A 21,270-nucleotide genomic window follows, 5' to 3' on the forward strand; every position below is an offset into this window, starting at 1 on the left:
TATAAGACACACCCTTTTCCAAAAAAATTTAGGGTCTAAAAACAGGGTGCGTCTTATACAGTGGTTGTAAACTTTTTTTTTACTTGCATTTCCCATTTTCAGGCTTGTCTTTTTTCAAATTTCAGTTTCCCAAATTAAGGTGCATCTTATACACAGGGGAATACAGTACTTAATATTCACTATATCCCCTTACCTTTTCGACAATCCTTTGAGGTTGTTTCTCATTTTACAAAGAAGGAAACTCAGATTTCAGGAAGATCCGGTAATCTGCCCAAGGTCACACAGATGGTAGAGCAGTTGAGGGTAATTCTGACAGAACTAGGATTCCAACCTGTGCTCCTCTCATTCCAAATGTATTTAATCACTACAAACAGCTCTGTGTTATATTTCAGTTGAAGAAAGTATTTTCTTCATGGTTTAGCCTCCTTTTATTATTGTTATTACTATTTTTAAAAAGATCAATTTTGTTCCTATTGAACTGCCCATGAATTTGCACTTTAGGTATCAACACTTATAGAAAGTACAATTGATGTGGAATTTATTATGAAAATAGGTCACAAAAGAAAATGTATTCTGCCCTGGCTGGTGAGCTTGGATGATTAGAGCATCAACCTGAAATAAAGAGGTTGATTACCTGCCTGACCAGGTGGTGGCACAGTGGATAGAGCATTGGACTGGGATGCAGAGGACCCAGGTTCAAGACCCGGAGGTTGCCAGCTTGAGTGTGAGCTCATCTGGTTTGAGCAAAAATTCACCAGCTTGGACCCAAGGTCGCTGGCTCAAGCAAGGGGTTACTCAGTCTGCTGAAGGCCTATGGTCGCCTGACCTGTGGTGGTGCAGTGGGTAAAGCGTCAACCTGGAAACGCTGAAGTTGCCGGTTCAAAGCCCTGGGCTTGCCTGGTCAAGGCACATATGGGAGTTGATGCTTCCAGCTCCTCCCCATTTCTCTCTCTCTGTCTCTCTCTCCTCTCTAAAAGTGAATACAAAAAAAAAAAACAAACAAAAAAAAAAACCAAAAAAAAAACCAAAAAAAAAAAGGCCTATGGTCAAGGCACGTATGAGAAAGCAATCAATGAACAACTAAGGTGTCTCAACGTGCAATGAAAAACTAATGATTGATGCTTCTCATCTCACCGTTCCTGTCTGTTTGTCCCTGTCTATCCTTCATTCTAACTCTCTGTCTCTGTAAAAAAAAAAAAAAAAAAAAAAAGAGGTTGATTCCCGGTCAGGGCACATACAGGAACAGGAACAGACCTATCTCTCTCTCTCTCAAATCAATAAAATAAATATTAAAAATGAAGAAGAGCCCTGGCCGATTGGCTCAGCGGTAGAACATCGGCCTGGCGTGCAGGGGACTCGGGTTCGATTCCCAGCCAGGGCACCTAGGAGAAGCGCCCATTTGATTCTCCACTCCCACCCCCTCCTTCCTCTCTGTCTCTCTCTTCCCCTCCCGCAGCCAAGGCTCCATTGGAGCAAAGACAGCCCGGGCGCTGGGGATGGCTCCTTGGCCTCTGCCCCAGGCACTAGAGTGGCTCTGGTCGCGGCAGAGCGACACCCCAGAGGGGCAGAGCATCGCCCCTGGTGGGCGAGCCGGGTGGATCCCAGTCGGGCGCATGCGGGAGTCTTGTCTGTCTCTCCCCGTTTCCAGCTTCAGGAAAAAAAAAAAAAAAGAAGAAGAAAAATTATTCTTCAGTCTACAATTCAAGCTTATAGAAAAAAAATAGCGTCGGCCTAGCGTGCGGAGGACCCGGGTTCGATTCCCGGCCAGGGCACACAGGAGAAGCGCCCATTTGATTCTCCACTCCCACCCCCTCCTTCCTCTCTGTCTCTCTCTTCCCCTCCCGCAGCCAAGGCTCCATTGGAGCAAAGATGGCCCGGGCGCTGGGGATGGCTCTGTGGCCTCTGCCTCAGGCGCTAGAGTGGCTCTGGTCGCAATATGGCGACGCCCAGGATGGGCAGAGCATCGCCCCCTGGTGGGCAGAGCGTCGCCCCTGGTGGGCGTGCGGGGTGGATCCTGGTCGGGCGCATGCGGGAGTCTGTCTGACTGTCTCTCCCTGTTTCCAGCTTCAGAAAAATGGGAAAAAAAGAAAAAAAAGAAAAAAAGAAAAAAAATGATGGATGAACAGATTTGTCATATCCAATGATTAGATACAGCTCCTACCTGTTCCTGGCTACTCCATGAAAGTACAGAACTTCTCCAAATGATATCCAACGACTCTTCTGTATTTCCCCAACATAATCACTATTCCTATTTCCTTTCCTCAGACCCCTTCTTTTTAAAATTTTAATTTTTTAAAAAATGTTTATTTTATTGATTTTAGCAAGAGAGAAGAAGGGAAAGAGAGATAGGAACATCAATCTGTTCCTGTATGTGCCCTGACTGGGGATCAAACCAGCAACCTTGCACTTCTGGATGATACTCCAACCAATTGAGCTATCTGGCCAGGGCTCAGACCATCTTTACTTACCTAGGGACAAGGCTTCTAAAATGAATTATTCCTTAACTCTGAGTATAAGTTTATAGATTACATTTCGGTATCACTTTAAGAGGACACCATATAGCTTTAGACCCAAAAGGAAATAATCTAGTCCTTACTTTTCAAATGAAGAATGATTTAAAGGTCAGTACCTTGAGAAAAATCTGTTAATGCAAGAGCTAGCTCTCCTGAATCACCACTTTAGTCCACAAACCTAAAATTCTATAAAATACATAAACATGAGATTTCAGGTTCTACGAAATGAGTAACTTCCTTTCAAATTACAAGTGTGAATCACTACTATAGAATAGCATTTGTCTCGAAGATAATGAAAATTCCAAGCATGATAGAAAATAAAAATTACCATCTCCTTCAAAGTCATCTGTTTCATCTGCCCAGCTGACTGGTTTGGGGACATAGGTGCTTCCTCCACCAGTCCCTCCATCCTCAGCCAGAAAGTCTGTTAGGGAGATAGTCTTCCCCTTCTTATTCTTCTTTTTTGCTGTTTTAAAAAGGTGAGAAATATTATTCATCAATACTTGGATATTAACAGTGTTGTACAACACACAATTGTTAAATATATTTATAAAAAAGGCAACATAAAGGTCCATCAAAGGGTTGGATTGTGGCACATTTATATGAAGGAATACCATGCAGATATAAATAAGGAGAAAGCACAATATTCTGGCAGAGAAATTCCAACGAGAAGTAAAAATTAAAAAAGTCGCATAACATATTAGTTAAGTCCCTTTTGTTTAAACACACTTTATCCATGTGTATGGAAAAAGATCTTAGGATTTTCAAGCGCACCTCCTGTAAAGAAAGGGTGAGGTGCGGGGTAACCTTTGCTTTCCTACTATATTCACTCAATAATCATGAGATTTTTTATTTATTTATTTATTTTTTTGGTATTTTCCTGAAGCTGGAAACGGGGAGAGACAGTCAGACTCCCGCATGCACCTGACCGGGATCCACCCGGCACGCCCACCAGGGGGCGATGCTCTGCCCCTCTGGGGCAGCGCTCTGCGGCGACCAGAGCCACTCTAGCGCCTGGGGCAGAGGCCAAGGAGCCATCCCCAGTGCCCGGGCCATCTTTGCTTCAATGGAGCCTTGGCTGAGGGAGGGGAAGAGAGAGACAGAGAGGAAGGAGGGGGTGGGCGGTGGAGAAGCAAATGGGCGCTTCTCCTATGTGCCCTGGCCGGGAATCGAACCCGGGTCCCCTGCACGCCAGGTCGACGCTCTACCGCTGAGCCAACTGGCCAGGGCCCAATAATCATGCAATTTTTAATTTAGCAATTACTTGCATTAAGACATTTGCTGCTCCTGGGATACAAAGAAATCATTGCTATCAAATTTTACAGAAAAGGAAACCAAGATTCAGAGATTAAATGACTACCCTAAAAATTACATAACTATTAGATGATGGAGCTAGAATTAAACCCAGGGTTTTGGATACTAAGTCTAGGGCTCTTTCCACAGAAGCCCAGCCTCTAAGAAGCTTGTTATTAGTTCTACGTCAGGTTATAATAATCATGGTACTGTCATTTGAGAAAGCGTTCAAGTGGTTAAGATTCATATACCCAGCGGGATTGCTCTGCCCTCTAGAAAAATTTTTTTTTTACCTCCTTACCTACCTTAATACCACATGGGCCCTGGCTGGTTGGCTCAAGTGGTAAGAGCATCAGCCTAGTGTGTGGAAGTCCCGGGTTTGATTCCTGGACAGGGCACACAGAAGAAGCACCCATATGCTTCTCCACCCCACCCTTTTCTCTCTCTCACTTCCCACCGCTCAGCCATGGCTCTGGTTCAAGCACAGAGCCATGTTGGCCCTGGGCACTGAGGATGGCTCCATGACATTGCCTCAAGTGCTAAAATAGCTTGATTGCTAAGTAGCAGCCCCAAATGTGCAGAGCATTGCCCAGGAGGGGCACATGCAGGAGTCTTGTTTCCTGACTCTAAATTAAAAAACAAACAAAAATAAAACAAAACAAGGCCTTGGCCGGTTTGCTCAGTGGTAGTGTCGGCCTGGCATATGAAAGTGCTGGGTTCGATTCCCGGCAAGGGCACACAGGAGAAGCACCCATTTGTTTCTCCACCCTTCCCCCTCTCCTTTCTCTTTATCTCTCTCTTCCCCTCCCACAGCCAAGGCTCCAATGGAGCAAAGTTGGTCTGGGTGCTGAGGATGGCTCCATGGCCTTTGCCTCAGGCACTAGAATGGCTCAAGCTGCAACAGAGCAATGGAGCATCACCCCCTAGTGGGCATGCCAGGTGGATCCTGGCTGAATACATGCAAGTCTTTCTGCCTCCCTGCTTCTTACTTCAGAAAAAGAAAAAAATAAAGTAAAACATATATGTAGATGAGAAATTATACTAAAGGGAATAAGTAAAAAATTCCTAAGAACCAACACATTTAAATGTTTTCCATAGTTATGAAATCTTCAAGAATCTCCAAATGACTCCATTTAATGGACTAACCTTGGCTCTTTATCCAGTCCTTAGAACTTTTGAGATGGCACGAATCAACAACTAATGCAGAAGAGCTGAAAGGACTAACTGAGGTTCTAGAACTGACCTCTGAGAACAGCCACTACATGGTCTGGTAAGAAAAAGTAAGAAGCTTTGTTGTAACAAAGATCAGTTTCATGGTTTTTATAGTCATGAGTTCCTCCTCCATGTTCTAATTCTCATCTAATTTTCAACCCAAGAGGTCTAAGAATCTGCAACTTGATGCACCATTTGTTTAAATAAAACCAGTGTTCTCTCACTTCGTACTCGCCTTTCTTTTTAAATCCAACTTATAAGAAATAAAGACCCGTTTGCTATGAACGTTCTGCACAATCTTCTAGACACAATAAGAACTTGAAGTACTATGGTCTTTTTTTTTTTTAGATTTTATTTATTCATTTTAGAGAGAGAGAGAGAGAAGAGGGGAGGAGCAGGAAGCATCAACTCCCATATGTGCCTTGACCAGGCAAGCCCAGGGTCTTGACCCAGCAACCTCAGCATCCCAGGTTGACACTTTATCCACTGCGCCACCAGTTTAGGCTGAAGAACTATGGTCTTAATGTGCAAACTAGATGAACTTGGCCGCCATATACAGGGAAAAGATATGGCCTGGAATGTAAAGTTTCCATGCTTCTCTGAAGTGAATTAATACAATTCCTACTCTAAAAGTACAATTTGTGATCAACCAGGTTGTATTTTGGATCTACTTTATGCTTTCAAAGAAAGCAGTTAGGAAGAGGTTGGGTATTACAGCAGTGACACTGCTCCTAGCTCATATGCAAAGGCCTAGGGGAAATTTTAAAAAGCTAATTTGGAAAAAATTTAAAAAGGTGCTAATTTTAATAGGACATAAAGCATACCTCTGAGGTAGAATGCTTATAATATATGTATAGGCTTATTTTAGTCTTCTCCATATACTCTAGTTCAAAAACAGTGTCTAGGACTAGTAAGATGCTAGCTAGAGATCCTTACCCTCATAGGACTTAACCTAGTATCATCAGTTATAACCGATTATTAACCTATCTGGTCCCTTGCATGATCAACATAGAACTAGTGGTTAATCCATACAATAGGTCAAATTAAACATAAGATCAATAAAAATTTGATTAAGATATCCCTTTATCCTTTGTTCTATATACATATCTAATACCAACACAGAAATTTGTAATTAACTTGCCCTCTGGTCTAATTTTGACTTAAATCAACTTTCTCAATCATGGTTTCTCAACTTTTACCCCTGACTCTTGACAAATAAGTCTCATGATCTCCTTTAATGTTATTGAAATTTCTTTTCTTTTTTGTGTGTGTGACAGAGAGAGAGGGACAGATAGATACAGATAGGAAGGGAAAGATGAGAAGCATCAATTCTTCATTGAGGCACCTTAGTTGCTCATTGATTGCTTTCTCATATGTGCCTTGACTAGGGTGATACAGTAGACTGAGTGACCCCTTGCTCAAGCCAGCAACCTTGGGCTGAAGCTGGTGAGTCTTGCTCAAACCAGATGAGCCCACGCTCAAGCTGGAAACCTCGAGGTTTTGAATCAAGTCCTCCACGTCCCAATCCAATACTCTACCCTCTGTGCCACCACCTGGTCAGGATGAAATTTCAATAAAAAACTACATATCATCTGTTTTAGAATGCTTTTTAAACCATATATCTCCATTTCCCCTGATTCTGTCACTGCCCCTTCCAAAAATTTCTGGTTGAGAAATCTATGTTGGATGATAGATTTCATTTAGACACTAAAATTCTTTCCCAAGATCTCTAACTTAAGTTTCTTAAAATATAGCAGCACTGATTCAGTCACAATAAAAATAGTAGATTTAGCCTGACCAGGTGGTGGCACAGTGGATGGAGCATTGGGCTGGGATGCAGAGGACCCAGGTTTGAGACCCCGAGGTCGCCAGCTTGAGTGCGGGTTCATCTGGTTTGAGCGAAAGCCCACCAGCATGGACCCAAGGTCACTGGCTCCAGCAAGGGGTTGCTCGGTCTGCTGAAGGCCCGCGGTCAAGGCACATATGAGAGAGCAGTCAATGAACAACTAGGGTATGTATTGCAGCACGCAATGAAAAACTGATGATTGGCCTGACCTGTGGTGGCGCAGTGGATAAAGCGTCGACCTGAAAATGCTGAGGTCGCCGGTTCGAAACCCTGGGCTTGCCTGGTCAAGGCACATATGGGAGTTGATGCTTCCAGCTCCTCCCCACCTTCTCTCTCTGTCTTTCTCTCCCTCTCTGCCTTTCTCTCCCTTTCTCTCTCCTCTCTAAAATGAATAAATAAAATTAAAAAAACAAAACAAAAAAAACTGATCATTGATGCTTCTCATCTCTCTGTTCCTGTCCGTCTGTCCCTGTCTATCCCTCTGACTCACTCTGTCTCTGTAAAAAATAAAAAAACAAATCAATAAATCTAAAGTGGGTGACAATGTTTGCTTCGATCTATTTTATTCCAAAAACTGAGAAATGATGTTATCATCTGTGCACTTTGCTCCTCCAATATCTGGGCCGACAACATGTTTAGAATTCCAACGCTGTCCTCGGTTCTTTGTAAGTAAAACATTGTCTAACACTCCAGGTTAATCAATGATCAAACTGGTCCAACTCTTTAAGTTTTCTTTTTAACTGATTACTTAAAAAGTTAAATCTGCCTGACCTGTGGTGGCGCAGTGGATAAAGCGTCTACCTGAAAATGCTGAGATCGCCGGTTCGAAACCCTGGGCTTGCCTGGTCAAGGCACATATGGGAGTTGATGCTTCCAGCTCCTCCTCCCTTCTCTCTCCCTGTCTCTCTCTCTCTGTTTCTCCTCTCTAATAATGAATAAATAATTAAAAAAAAAAACCTTTAAAAAAAAAAGTTAAATCTACCACCTCACAATACAAAATAGTGTGTCCGAAAAGTTATGGTGCACTTTTTTTTTTTTCCCCAGAGACAGAGAGAGAGTCAGAGAGAGGGATAGATAGGGACAGACAGACAGACAGGAACGGAGAGATGAGAAGCATCAATCATTAGTTTTTCGTTGCGCATTGCAACACTTTAGTTGTTCATTAATTGCTTTCTCATATGTGCCTTGACCGCGGGCCTTCAGCAGACCAAGTAACCCCTTGCTTGAGCCAGCGACCTTGGGTCAAAGCTGGTGAGCTTTTGCTCAAACCAGATGAGCCTGTGCTCAAGCTGGCGACCTCGGGGTCTCGAACCTGGGTCCTTGGCATCCCAGTCCAACGCTCTATCCATTGCGCCACCGCCTGGTCAGGCAAGTTATGGTGCACTTTTGATGGGTCACAGGAAAGCAACAAAAGATGAAAGAAATGTGAAATCTGCACCAAATAAAAGGAAAACCCTCCCAGTTTCTGTAGGTTGATGTGGCAGCATGATGACGTTAACACCGTGTATACAGCGGAGCAGCCCATGGCCATGCCAGTTGAAATGTGGACGGTACAGAGGAAAGTTCAGTGTGTTCTGTGGCTCGCTAAATTCGAATCCGTAACCAAAGTGCAACGTGAATATCTGCGCATTTACAATGAAGCACCACCACATAGGAATAACATTACTCGGTGGGATAAGCAGTTGAAGGAAACCGGCAGTTTGGTGGAGAAACCCCGTTCTGGTAGGCCATCAGTCAGTGTAGAGGCTATACGGGATAGCTACCTAAGGAGCCTTAAAAAAAAAAACGTGCGTGAGCCCACATCGAACTGTACTGAATAGGTATGAAACTGGGAGAGTTTTCCTTTTATTTGGTGCAGATTTCACATTTCCATCGTCTTTTGTTGCTTTCCTGTGACCGGTCAAAAGGTGACCGGTCAAAAGTGCACCATGACTTTAAACACTGTCTTAATTTAAGAACAAATTCACATGGACCAAGGAGGTTAAAAATGTACTTCCCAGAGCCTGACCTGTGGTGGCGCAGTGGATAAAGCGTCGACCTGGAAATGCTGAAGTCGCCGGTTCGAAACCCTGGGCTTGCCTGGTCAAGGCACATATGGGAGTTGATGCTTCCAGCTCCTCCCCCGTCTGTCTCTCCTCTCTCTCTCTCTCTCTCTCCCCCCCCCTCTCCTCTCTAAAATGAATAAATAAAAAAATATTAAAAAAAAAAAATGTACTTCCCAGAAATATTATTAAATCCTCTAACTGCCTCCTGACTGAATTACAACTGTAAATGTTTTTAACAAGCACTGAGTAGTGATCTCTTGGTATCCATGGTGATTGGTTTCAGTCCCCCCATACCATAATCCTCAGATGCCCAAGTCTCTTATGTAAAATGGTGTAGTGTTTTAAGATCATATCTATAATTACTTATAATACCAAAAACAATGTAAATGCTATGTAAATAATGTAACTGTATTTAGAGAATAATGACAAGAGAAACAAAGGTCTGTACATTGTTAGTACAGATGCAACTACCTACCTCAGACCATACAATATGCCACCAAACATAACCTTTTCCCCCTAATATTTTCTCACCCAACGATTGCTAATGTGAAACCCATGTATACAGAGGGCTGACTGTACTTGGGAAGTTCTTCATATACTCATATAGGTTAAATACAAGATCTTAAAAAGGCTTTTTCCAAAATTAAGCCTATAAGGCCTTAAAAAAGACAATATATTTGTAGTCATCTTTTAAATAGGGTTTGTTATGATATATACAAAAGTAAACACAACCATTCAACTTAACTTATTTTCTCAATTTCTACACTACTGATTCTGTTGAGAGGGCTATCTTGTGCATTGTTGGATATTACACTATCATCTCTAGCCCCTACTCATTAGATGCCAGTAGCAAAATCCCCACCAGACTTGACACACAGAAACGCCTCCAGACATTGCTAAATGACCCCTGGGTGAAACAAAATTGCCCCTGGTTGAGAACCACTATTCTAAGTAGTATTTTCACATCAATAAATAAAAGGACAAACAAAAGGAAATGTTAGCCCTACATAAAGTACACCAGCAGAAAACTGCAATAATAAACCAAGTATTCAGGATGATCAGGTTGGAGCATGTAAAAATATGCTTTATTTTTCTTAGAATGTTTTCCTGTTATTACTCTATCATATTGGTAACAAAAGCACTGATTAGCAGATATTGGAGTGATAAAATCTATAGACCAGCTGCTAATTTTGTATTTCAAAACAGAGGCATCTCAAAGTACTATAAGCATTAAAGTTTACTGATTGTACAGTGCTGCCCTACTCCTGCACCTTTCTTAAACTACAGTGTGTCCGTAAAGTCATGGTGCACTTTTGACCGGTTACAGGAAAGCAACAAAAGACGATGGAAATGTGAAATCTGCACCAAATAAAAGGAAAACTCTCCCAGTTTCATACCTATTCAGTACAGTTCGATGTGGGCTCACGCACGTTTTTTTTTTTAAGGCTCCTTAGGTAGCTATCCCGTATAGCCTCTACACTGACTGATGGCCTACCAGAACGGGGTTTCTCCACCAAACTGCCCATTTCCTTCAACTGCTTATCCCACCGAGTAATGTTATTCCTATGTGGTGGTGCTTCGTTATAAACACGCCGATATTCATGTTGCACTTTGGTCACGGATTCGAATTTAGCGAGCCACAGAACACACTGAACTTTCCTCTGTACCATCCACATCTCGACTGGCATGCTCCGCTGTATACACGGTGTTGCATCATCATCTGCGCATGCGCACATGCTGCCACTCATTCTACAGAAACTGGGAGGGTTTTCCTTTTATTTGGTGCAGATTTCACATTTCTATCGTCTTTTGTTGCTTTCCTGTGACCAGTCAAAAGTGCACCATGGCCTGACCTGTGGTGGCGCAGTGGATAAAGCATCGACCTGGAAATGCTGAGATCGCCGGTTCAGAACCCTGGGCTTGCCTGGTCAAGGCACATATGGGAGTTGATGCTTCCAGCTCCTCTCCCCTTCTCTCTCTCTGTTTCTCTCTCTCCTCTCTAAAAATGAAAAAATTAAAAAAAAAAAAAGTGCACCATGATTTTACAAACACACTGCAGTATCTCTTATTTAGAAAGGGAATTTACAAAGATTTCAACATTCAAATGAAGCTTTGTCAAAAATTGTTTCTTAATTTTAACTCTTGTCAGACTGTCCCACTTCTTTTATAGGGTTATTAACTCTTCTGAATGTTTTAGTAACCACAGTCTAAGAAAGCCAGAAGATGTCATAAAAATGTGTATAAGAGCTATAAGAGCACAGCAGCATTATTTTTTTTTTCTTTTCATTTTTCTGAAGCTGGAAACCGGGAGGCAGTCAGACAGGCTCCCGCATGCGCCCGACCAGGATCCACCTGGCACGCCCACCAGGGGGCGATGCTTTGCCCCTCTGGGGCATCGCTGTTGAGTCCAGAGCCATTCTAGCGCCTGACGCAGAGGCCACAGAGCCATCCCCAGCGCCTGGGTCACCTTTGTTCCAATGGAGCCTCACTGCAGGAGGGGAAAAGAGAGACAGAGAGGAAGGAGAGGGGGAGTTGTGGAGAAGCAAATGGGCGCCTCTCCTGTGTGCCCTGGCCGGGAATCGAACCCGGGATTCCTGCACACCAGGCTGACGCTCTACCGCTGAGCCAACCGGCCAGGGCCAGCATTATTCTTAATAGGCAAAAACTGAAGCGTGCGGAGGACCCGGGTTCAATTCCCGGCCAGGGCACACAGGAGAAGCGCCCATTTGCTTCTCCACCCCTCCGCCGCGCTTTCCTCTCTGTCTCTCTCTTCCCCTCCCGCAGCCAAGGCTCCATTGGAGCAGAGATGGCCCGGGCGCTGGGGATGGCTCTGTGGCCTCTGCCTCAGGCGCTAGAGTGGCTCTGGTCGCAATATGGCGACGCCCAGGATGGGCAGAGCATCGCCCCCTGGTGGGCAGAGCGTTGCCCCTGGTGGGTGTGCCGGGTGGATCCCGGTCGGGCGCATGCGGGAGTCTGTCTGACTGTCTCTCCCCGTTTCCAGCTTCAGAAAAATGAAAACAAAACAAAACAAACAAAAAAAAAACTGGAAATAATCCAAATGCCCATCAACTGATGAATGGATAAATAAAATGTAGATAGATGTCCATAAAATCTGGCAATAAGAACTGAGTTCTCATATACCCTTCAATACAGATGAACCCTGAAAACATGCGAAGTAAAAGAAGCTAATAATTAATGTCTACACACTGTATGATTCTATTTATAGAAAATGTTCAGAACAGATAAATACAAAGAAACAGTGAATTAATGTTGGAGGTGGGAAGACAAATAATTGCTAATGGATCAAAAGTTTTTCTTTTAGGAAGTGAATGTGCCAAATCCTCCAGAATTAAAAACTAATTAAGGATTAACACAAGCCTGACTAGGCGGTGACACAGTGGCTAGCGTCAAACTGAGGTGCGGAGGACAAAGGTTTGAAACTCCAAGGTTGCCAGCTTGGGCACAGGCTCACCATCTTTAACGTGAGATCAGACATGACCCCATGGTCACTGGCTTAAGCCCAAAAGTTGCTGGCTTGAGCAAGGGGTCACTTGCTCTGCTATAGCACCCCCCAACCCCGCAGTCAAGGTAAATATGAAAAAGCAATCAATGAACAACTAAAGAGCCGCACGAAGAATTGATGCTTATCTGTCTCCCTTCCTGTCTGTTTGTCCCTCTCTCTGTCAAAAAAAAAAAAAAAAAAAAGATCAACAAATGTTTCTTTAAAGAAACAATACTGTATAAATGCAATCAATGTACCCAAATACTAGAATGCCTAGAACTACCACTTAGAGCAGGGGTAGCCAACATTTTTATACCTACCACCCACTTTTGTATCTGTTAGTAGTAAAATTTTCTAATCACCCACCGGTTCCACAGTAATGGTGATTTATAAAGAAGGGAAGTAGCCTGACCAGGCGGTGGTGCAGTAGATAAGGGTGTTGGACTGGGATGCAGAAGACCCAGATTCGAAACCCCGAGGTCGCCAGCTTGAATGTGGGCTCATCTGGCTTAAGCAAAAAGCTCACCAGCATGGACTCAAGGTCGCTGGCTCGAGCAAGGAGTTACTCGGTCTGCTGAAGGCCCACGGTCAAGGCACATATGAGAAAGCAATCAATGACCTGACCTGTGGTGGCGCAGTGGATAAAGCGTCGACCTGGAAATGCTGAGGTCGCCGGTTCGAAACCCTGGGCTTGCCTGGTCAAGGCACATATGGGAGTTGATGCTTCTAGCTCCTCCCCCCTTCTCTCTGTCTCTCTCTCCTCTCTCTCCCCTCTAAAAATGAATAAATAAAAAAAATTTAAAAAAAAAAAAAAAAGAAAGCAATCAATGAACAACTAAGGTGTCACAACGAAAGACTGATGATTGATGCTTCTCATCTCTCTCCATTTCTGTCTGTCCCTATCTATCCCTCTCTCTCTCTGTCCTTGTAAAAAAAATAAAAAAAATGACTAAGTCAGGACTAATAAACTCCACCACCTCAACTCATGTGTTCAGTTACGTACAAACCCCTCTTCTCTGCCCAATTTCTTCATCTTGACACAATCTGAGGAAAATACCTATTGCCATTTCCTCGCTTCTCCAGATAATTCAATAATTTACATCAAAAAATAAAAATAAGGATCTAATACACATCGTGCTAACCAGTAGACAAAAGTAATCAAAGCTTCTCTGTAAGAGAGAAACTATATAAATTTAAAAGACACCTTCTTGCTTTGGCCATTTCCCTACCATTAGGACCACAGTATCTATCACAAATTTTAAGAAACTGATTATTGTAAATATATATACACATACTTAATTACAAACAAGCACTTGGTTAAAATCCAAAACAAAACCAAACCCTGAAGTTCATCCTTTTCCTACACCATCATGAAAAGAATAAATTCTAGAACGTTTTAAGACTAAGAACAAGCAGTAGGGTATTTTATGTAAAGCTATACATATGTAGTATGTGAATTACATCTCAATGCTGTTTAAAAGTATATACTTAAATGACATTACTTATAAACACTGTTTTACTTTGACACTACTCCATCTGTACTTGAATTTTCATTAAATTCTAGTCTTGGTCTTCTGATTCTGGGTATATTACATTCTGGGTGTATCCCAGAATAAAATACAAGGTAGAGTATGAGACTTGAAAATAGGTAGGCTATAAACAGCATAAATGGCAACCAACAAAACGATTTTAACTATAAGGTTCAGCATTGTACAAAAACTATCAAACGAGATCCCACACTTAATGGCATTTTGAAGTGTTACGCATATGAAAGGCCTTCTGTGGGCATACATACACTATCACTGATTTTAAAGCATTTTAGTCTCAAAAATTAACAGCATCAAACACATTTAAGTATAATGAAAATACACCCTGAAAATTTTATAGTTTTATTAACACAGCCATATGGGTTGAATGATCAATATCTGGGATTACTAGTCACGCAACAAAGTCTGTGCGATTAGAAAAGATTCTAAGTGGGAAAAAATTCTGACAAACACCAAATTCCTCAAGGACAGACTGTCAGATGTAACCCTGTGTTCAGATACTAGCATAGTGTCCCTTACACATAATATACAATCTAAAAAGACTTATGGAATTAAAGGAGACGAGGGCTCCCAAGAAGGTAAATATGGAACAGAAAGAGACATCATTAAGCAAATCCTGTTAACCAGTCCAGGATTTCATTCAACTCTGTAAAATTAATGACACCAATTGCTAATGTCTTATGCTTCTAAAAATTCCACAAAAGTTATGGAAAAACGGAGTATAGGTGTTTCACTAATTATTGACACTAAGCCGTCAAGATGGTAAATTCAGGCTGAGAACACTTTGCTTCAGATGAAGCTTTTGGGCAGCACCGCAAACTTATGACACGGAAGACAACCTTGTTATTTCTAAGTTGATAATGGAGAAGAGTCAGGAGTCTAAAAGATTTCGACCTTGCTCTGCCACCTGCATACCGTGTGACCCTGAACAAATAATTTCGTCTTCTTCAGCTGGGAGATACCACCATCTGCCTACATTTATCTCACAGAGCATCAAATGAGGCAAGAGACATACATGTAAGTGCTTGGTCAACTGTCTAGTTTTACACCAATGAAAAGGTTCCATTTCCTCAACATTTTCCAAAGACATACACAATCTTTAGTCTCCTATGTGATAACAGAGATGGATAAATTTTCAGTGAGAAAGGAGCATCCAGAGATAACAGGGATTCAATCAAAGTTTTGTAGAATGCAAGGTCGTGCCAGGGAAAAGGAACTACAGTGGACCTTTGGTACTGTACGGGTTGGTTCCATGACGCACCCTCCCCCATATTGTGGATACCAAAATCCTCACATGCGTAAGTCCTTTAAATGGAATGACACAGTATTTGCATATAACCTACACATTCTCCCATATACTTTAAATCATCTCTAATTATTTGTAATACTTAATACAATGTAAACAGTGTTATACTGTGTTGTTTAGGGAATAATAATGTCTATACAGGTTCAGTACAGACACAACTATGGCAGGCTAACTGCATAGCACACGCTGCAGCAACACAACATTCCCTTCCCCATCAATATTTTCCATCCCTGTTGGTTGAATCCTCGGATTAGGATTGCCCATTGTATATACCCAAAACTAAATGCTACAAAATGGTGCACAGCTCACTGATAATTCCATTAGAAATGCAATTAGACTGTATGACAGTGATATTCCTTCCCCCAATTAGACTAAAAAAAGAAACCAACTCTAGAAACTAGTATCATTTAAAACGCACTTCCTAGTAGTGCAATTATCTTAGGAAAAAAAAAAAGCTGAACCCCACCACTGAAGCTATAAAAAGTCAACCAAAATGGAAGCTGTCAAGGGATCTGATCTTGTTCACCACTCAGTATCTACCACGCCATGAACTGGGCCTAACACATTTTGCCCTCAGTAATGTGTTGACTGAATTAAGCAAAAAAGGCGTAAAGAAACCTAGTCTCCTTCCTTGCTTCCTCTTCTCCAACACGTGGGCGCACCAGTGTGTCTCCCAACCTCACCTAACTCTAAACTTAGACCTCCAAATCTAACATATATACACTTGGACTACAGGGGCCGGGCCACATTCTAAAACGGGAAGAGCAGAAAGCGGAAGAACATTAAAAAAGTACCACATGAGCGTAAAGTCTTGCCATCTGTACTCCCACGCGTGCTTTTAAGGCGAGCCCGTCTTCCACTACCCTCGGCTCTCTCAACGCGCACGCGCACCGCTGCCACCCCCCCCCCCCCACCGACTCGCGCTCGCGTTCTAACTGCACCCCCTTTCACTCCCCTGCCCCCACTCCGTCCGCAACTGCCTCGCGCCTCGGAGACCTAGTCTAGGGTGCACCCGTCTCCGCGCGCCAACCGCCTCCTTCTTTCCTCCACACCTTCACGCTGGCATAGTACTCCCTCTATGAGAAGGCCTCCTCACACCTCCCACAGACATTTCTAAGTTCCCTCTTATTCCAACTCAAACCAGAGTCCATCATTACTCCCCGCTCCAACCTCGCGCAGATGGGGTGAAAAGGGTGAGGCGGAGGGTGTCCTTCCCCTCCCCCCAAACATCCCGAGGCGATAACCTAACATAGCCTAGCCGCCAGCTTTCCGAAGCCTCCAAATCCGAAGGGAAGCAGTGCCGCCCATTCCCCGACTCCCGGGAATCAGTGGATCAAACTCGGAGAGTGGCTTGGGAGCCCGGTCCTAGGACGCACTCGGCCGCTCACTCACCTGAGGCCGCCATATTGAGAGAGGGAGAGAGAACGCAAAGGACCCGGATGAGACAATCACGTGATTATAGCGGGAGCGCCGGGTTATGAGACACGAAACTGGAAGGGGGCGGGAGGTGAGGCGTTGCTGTTCCAGCCAGGTTCGTATAGCAGCGCGAGGAAGTGGCGCAGCGTCCGACGGGAATACTTGTGCGACATGTGGCCAAAGAGGTGGGGCCTGGGCTGTCGCAAAACCCCTAACGCTTTACGTGGGGCTTGGGCTATGGCGAAACTCCTATCGCTTTACGTATGACTACGCATAGACGAGGGACAGGAACTGAGCGGGGTCTCTTGATCGGGAACTTCCTGTTGGTGGGTTTAGCCAACCAACAGGAAGAGGTGGGGCCGCTTTGGCTAGGGCCAATTCGCTGGGGCCAAGTGGAAGCAGGGTGGGACTTTGAATGCGTGTGCCATAATTGACTTTCTGAACTCGGAGATTCTGAATTTCTTTTTAAACCTCTTTTGTTGAAGCAGAGCAAGCCTATAATTCTGGCTATGAATGCTTTTAACTCGGCATATTTAGAAGGAATAAGGAAGTAAACGCTATAGAACACTTAATTGCCATGGGTTTTTACCTCATTTAAACCTTTCATTTTACTGACTAGGTTCAGTCAAACTCAGGCCCCGTTATTTTACTGATGCGTGCTATCCATACTTTCCCAGCGAATGCTACGTTTTATCGTATATTTATCATTATACTAGCATTTCATTCAATGAAAAATTTCATTGGGCATCTACCATGTGTCAGGCACTGTTATTTTTTTTTTCAGTACAAGAGCTAATAAAACCGCCCAAAAGGTAGTTATAGTCCAGTGACCATTCTAGGTTATTAAGATGATTTTGATAAAAGGTGACTAGGTGCAATTTTAGATTGTTTGGTCAGAGAAGGCCTCTGAAGAAGTGACATTTAAACTGAGATCTGAATTACAAATAGTCAGCTCTGTGAGCACCATTAGGAGGAGCTTTAGGAGAAGCCGAGGGTGCACAGCTAGATCAAATGCTCCAAGGCAGGAACACTGGCAAGTTGAAGAATTTAAAGGCTGGTAGCTGGAGTATGTTAAGGGAACCTAACAAGATGAAGGATTGGATCATGTGTGGCATTGTTAACCAGATTTGGGAGTTTGGGTTTTATTCCAAGTGGGTTGGGAAAGCATGGAAGGATTTTATATAGAGGAATGCCATGACTTAAAATTTTGAGAAAGATGAGTATCTTATGTGGGTGGTGGTTACATGAGTGTATATTTATGTAAAAATTTGTCACATAGTACATTTAAGATTAGTGCAGTTCACTTATAGAAATTATACTTAAAAGGTTTTTTGTTGTTGTTTATTGATTTTTTTAGAGAGAGAGGAGTGAGAGAGAGACAGAGAGAGAGAGAGAGAAGGGGGAGGAGCAGGAAGCATCAACTCCCATATGTGCCTTGACCAGGCAAGCCCAAAGTTTCGAACGGCGACCTCAGTGTTCCAGGTCGACGCTTTATCCCACTGCGCCACCACAGGTCAGGCCTTATTGTTGTTTGTATTTTTCCCAAGTTGGAAACGGGGAGGCAGACAGACAGACTCCTGCATGCACCCGACCAGGATCCACCCGGCATGCCCACTAGGGGGCGATGCTCTGCCCATCTGGGGCATCACTCTGTTGCAACCAGAGCCATTCTAGCACCTGAAGTAGAGGCCACAGAGCCATCCTCAGTGCCCGGGCCAATTTTGCTCCAATGGAACCTTGGCTGCGGGAGGGGAAGAGAGAGACAGAGAGGTGTAGGGGTGGAGAAGCAGATGGGTGCTTCTCCTGTGTGCCCTGGCCGGGAATCGAACCCGGGATTCCTGCACGCCAGGCCAATGCTCTACCACTGAGCTAACCGGCCAGGACCTAAAAGGTTTTTTTTTTTAAATTTTATTTATTCATTTTAGAGAGGAGAGTGAGGAGATAGAGAAGGGGGGAGGAGCTGGAAGCATCAACTCCCATATGTGCCTTGACTAGGCAAGCCCAGGGTTTTGAACCGGCAACCTCAGCATTTCCAGGTCGACGCTTTATCCGCTGCGCCACCACAGGTAAGGCCTAAAAGGTTTTTAAAAAGACTTTATTTTTTCATTTTAGAAAGGAGAGAGAAAGGGGGTAGGAGCTGGAAGCATCAACTCCCATATGTGCCTTGACTAGGCAAGCCCAGGGTTTTGAACCGGCAACCTCAGCATTCCAGGTTGATGTTTTATCCACTGTACCACCACAGGTCAGGGAGATATTATACTTTAAAGAAAACAAAAAAAAAAAAAACAACCACAACAAGAATACCCAAGCTGTTGAATGGAGAGTGGGTTATACACATGTGATAATGGAAGAGAAGACCAATTAAAAGGCCAGGGCCCTATAATGACTTTTCATGGACTCTAGGCACTTTTATTTTTATAGGACCCCTTCTACATTAAAACAGTATAATGGCCCTGGCCGGTTGGCTCAGCAGTAGAGCGTCGGCCTGGCGTGCGGGGGACCCGGGTTCGATTCCCGGCCAGGGCACATAGGAGAAGCGCCCATTTGCTTCTCCACCTACCCCCCTTCCTCTCTGTCTCTCTCTTCCCCTCCCGCAGCCAAGGCTCCTTTGGAGCAAGGATGGCCCGGTCACTGGGGATGGCTCCTTGGCCTCTGCCCCAGGCGCTAGAGTGGCTCTGGTCGCGGCAGAGCGAAGCCCCGGAGGGGCAGAGCATCGCCCCTGGTGGGCGTGCCGGGTGGATCCTGGTCGGGCGCATGCGGGAGTCTGTCTGGCTGTCTCTCCCCGTTTCCAGCTACAGAAAAATGCAAAAAACAAAACAAAACAGTATTAAAAATTATATTTTATGATTGTTGGTTTAAAGGCCAAATTATTAATATTATACATTAAAACATTTTTATTTACCCTGAGTATTTTTTTTCTTATAATTTTTAAAGAAACTTAAATGTTGTTGAGGTCTCTTACAAGTATGGTGGGGCCTAGGCACTGTGCCTGCTGTGACTATTGGATAAGTCAGCCCTAGCTGCTATAATCCTAGTGAGAAAAGAGGGTGGTCTAGACGTAAGTGTAGAAATAAGAAGAGAAGTTGAAGTATTTTGGAAGGAGACTTGGTTATTGCTTAGACATGGAGAGCACAGGTGTGGGAGCTATCAGCGATAACTCTCAAATTTTTGGCATGAATATATAGTTGATGCCATTTATTTAGATGGCCAAGCCTTAGGTGGAGCAGTTTTGGAGAAGGTCTGCGAGCTCTTTTGGTCATACTAAGTTTGGGGAAGCTACTAGTTCAGTGCTTCCCAATGCATTTATGAATCACTTGGGCAATTTGTTAAAAGCCATATTCCAATTCATTAGGACTGGGGTGAGCCTGAGATTTTGTATTCTGTTTTGGATCATTAAAATGGAATGATATCTTAAAATTAAGGAAAAAAATCATTGACCCAATTACCATTGAAGATAATAGATTTCAGAAAGTTCTGAGAAAAGCCAAATAAGATAGGGACATACAGGGAAGGGAGAGACTTTCAATTACTAAGCTCCTATATATTTCAGGGTAATATAGACACTTAAAAAACCAGTTTGTGTAGTCCTCACAATGGCCCTCTAAGGTTAATATTATTAATAATATTTTATTTTTTTATTTTATTTATTCATTTCAGAGAAGAGAGAGAGAGAGAGAAGGTGGGGAGGAGCAGGAAGCATCAACTCCCATATATGCCTTGACCAGGCAAGCCCAGGGTTTCAAACCGGCGACCTCAGCATTCCAGGTCAAGGCTTTATCCACTGCGCCACCACAGGTCAGGCTATTAATAATATTTTTAAATGATTCAGACTTAGAAACAGTACCTTACCCAAGTGCACACAGCCAGCAGATGGTAGAACAGGGAACCCAGAGCTGTCTGTCTCAGGTCCACATTGTTTCCAGTTTCCCAGAGACTTCTTTAAAAAAATAAAGAAAATGGCCCTGGCTGGTTGGCTCAGTGGTAGGGCATCGGCCTGGTGTGTGGATGTCCCAGGTTTAATTCCCAGTCAGGGTACACAGGAGAAGCAACCATCTTCTTCCCTCCCCCTCCCCCCTTTTCTCTCCTCTCTCTCTCCCCCTCCCACAGCCATGGCATATGACCCCAGGTGTTGAGAATGGCTCTGTGGAGCCTCTGTCTCAGGTGCTAAAATTAGCTTGGTTGCAAGTATGGCCCCAAATGGACAGAGCATTGGCCCCAGACAGGGGTTGCCAGGTGGATCTGGGTTGAGGCGCATATGGGAGTCTGTCTCTCTATCTCCCCTTCTCTCACTTGGAAAAGAAGAAAAAAAATAAAGAAAACTGTTAAAATCTTAAGATAAGTCCATGACAACCACTTTGTAGCTTTTGTTCTGAAGAAATGCAGTAGAAACAAACTGGTAGTTATTGATTGCTGTATAACAAATTACCCTAAAACAGCAAACGTTTATTATCTCAGTTTCTGTAGGTCAGAAACTGGTCATTGAAAATCACTTTACAAGTCCTGACATTTGCAATGCCTCTTATATTCATATCCTTTTCTCTATTTTTCTGTTAATTTCCTGTGTCATTTTTCACCCTGACCACTGCATTA

General features: G+C 43.5%; 1 protein-coding gene across 2 annotated transcripts in view; it reads right to left on the reverse strand.

Moving 5' to 3' along the window:
* EIF4B (eukaryotic translation initiation factor 4B) overlaps positions 1-16,810 on the reverse strand; it is a 46,564-nt gene extending 29,754 nt beyond the window's left edge. For both annotated transcript variants that reach the window (XM_066258627.1, XM_066258626.1), the window contains exons 1-2: positions 16,657-16,810; positions 2,842-2,979 (exon numbers count right to left, since the gene is read on the reverse strand). In XM_066258627.1, coding sequence (XP_066114724.1) covers positions 2,842-2,979; positions 16,657-16,669 — 151 coding nt within the window. In that variant the 5' untranslated portion in view covers positions 16,670-16,810. The remainder of the gene's footprint in view (positions 1-2,841; positions 2,980-16,656) is intronic.
* Between the last annotated feature and the right edge of the window lie 4,460 nt (positions 16,811-21,270).

The sequence above is a fragment of the Saccopteryx bilineata genome, chromosome 2, assembly GCF_036850765.1.
Source record: "Saccopteryx bilineata isolate mSacBil1 chromosome 2, mSacBil1_pri_phased_curated, whole genome shotgun sequence".
In the NCBI taxonomy this organism is placed as follows: domain Eukaryota; kingdom Metazoa; phylum Chordata; class Mammalia; order Chiroptera; family Emballonuridae; genus Saccopteryx; species Saccopteryx bilineata.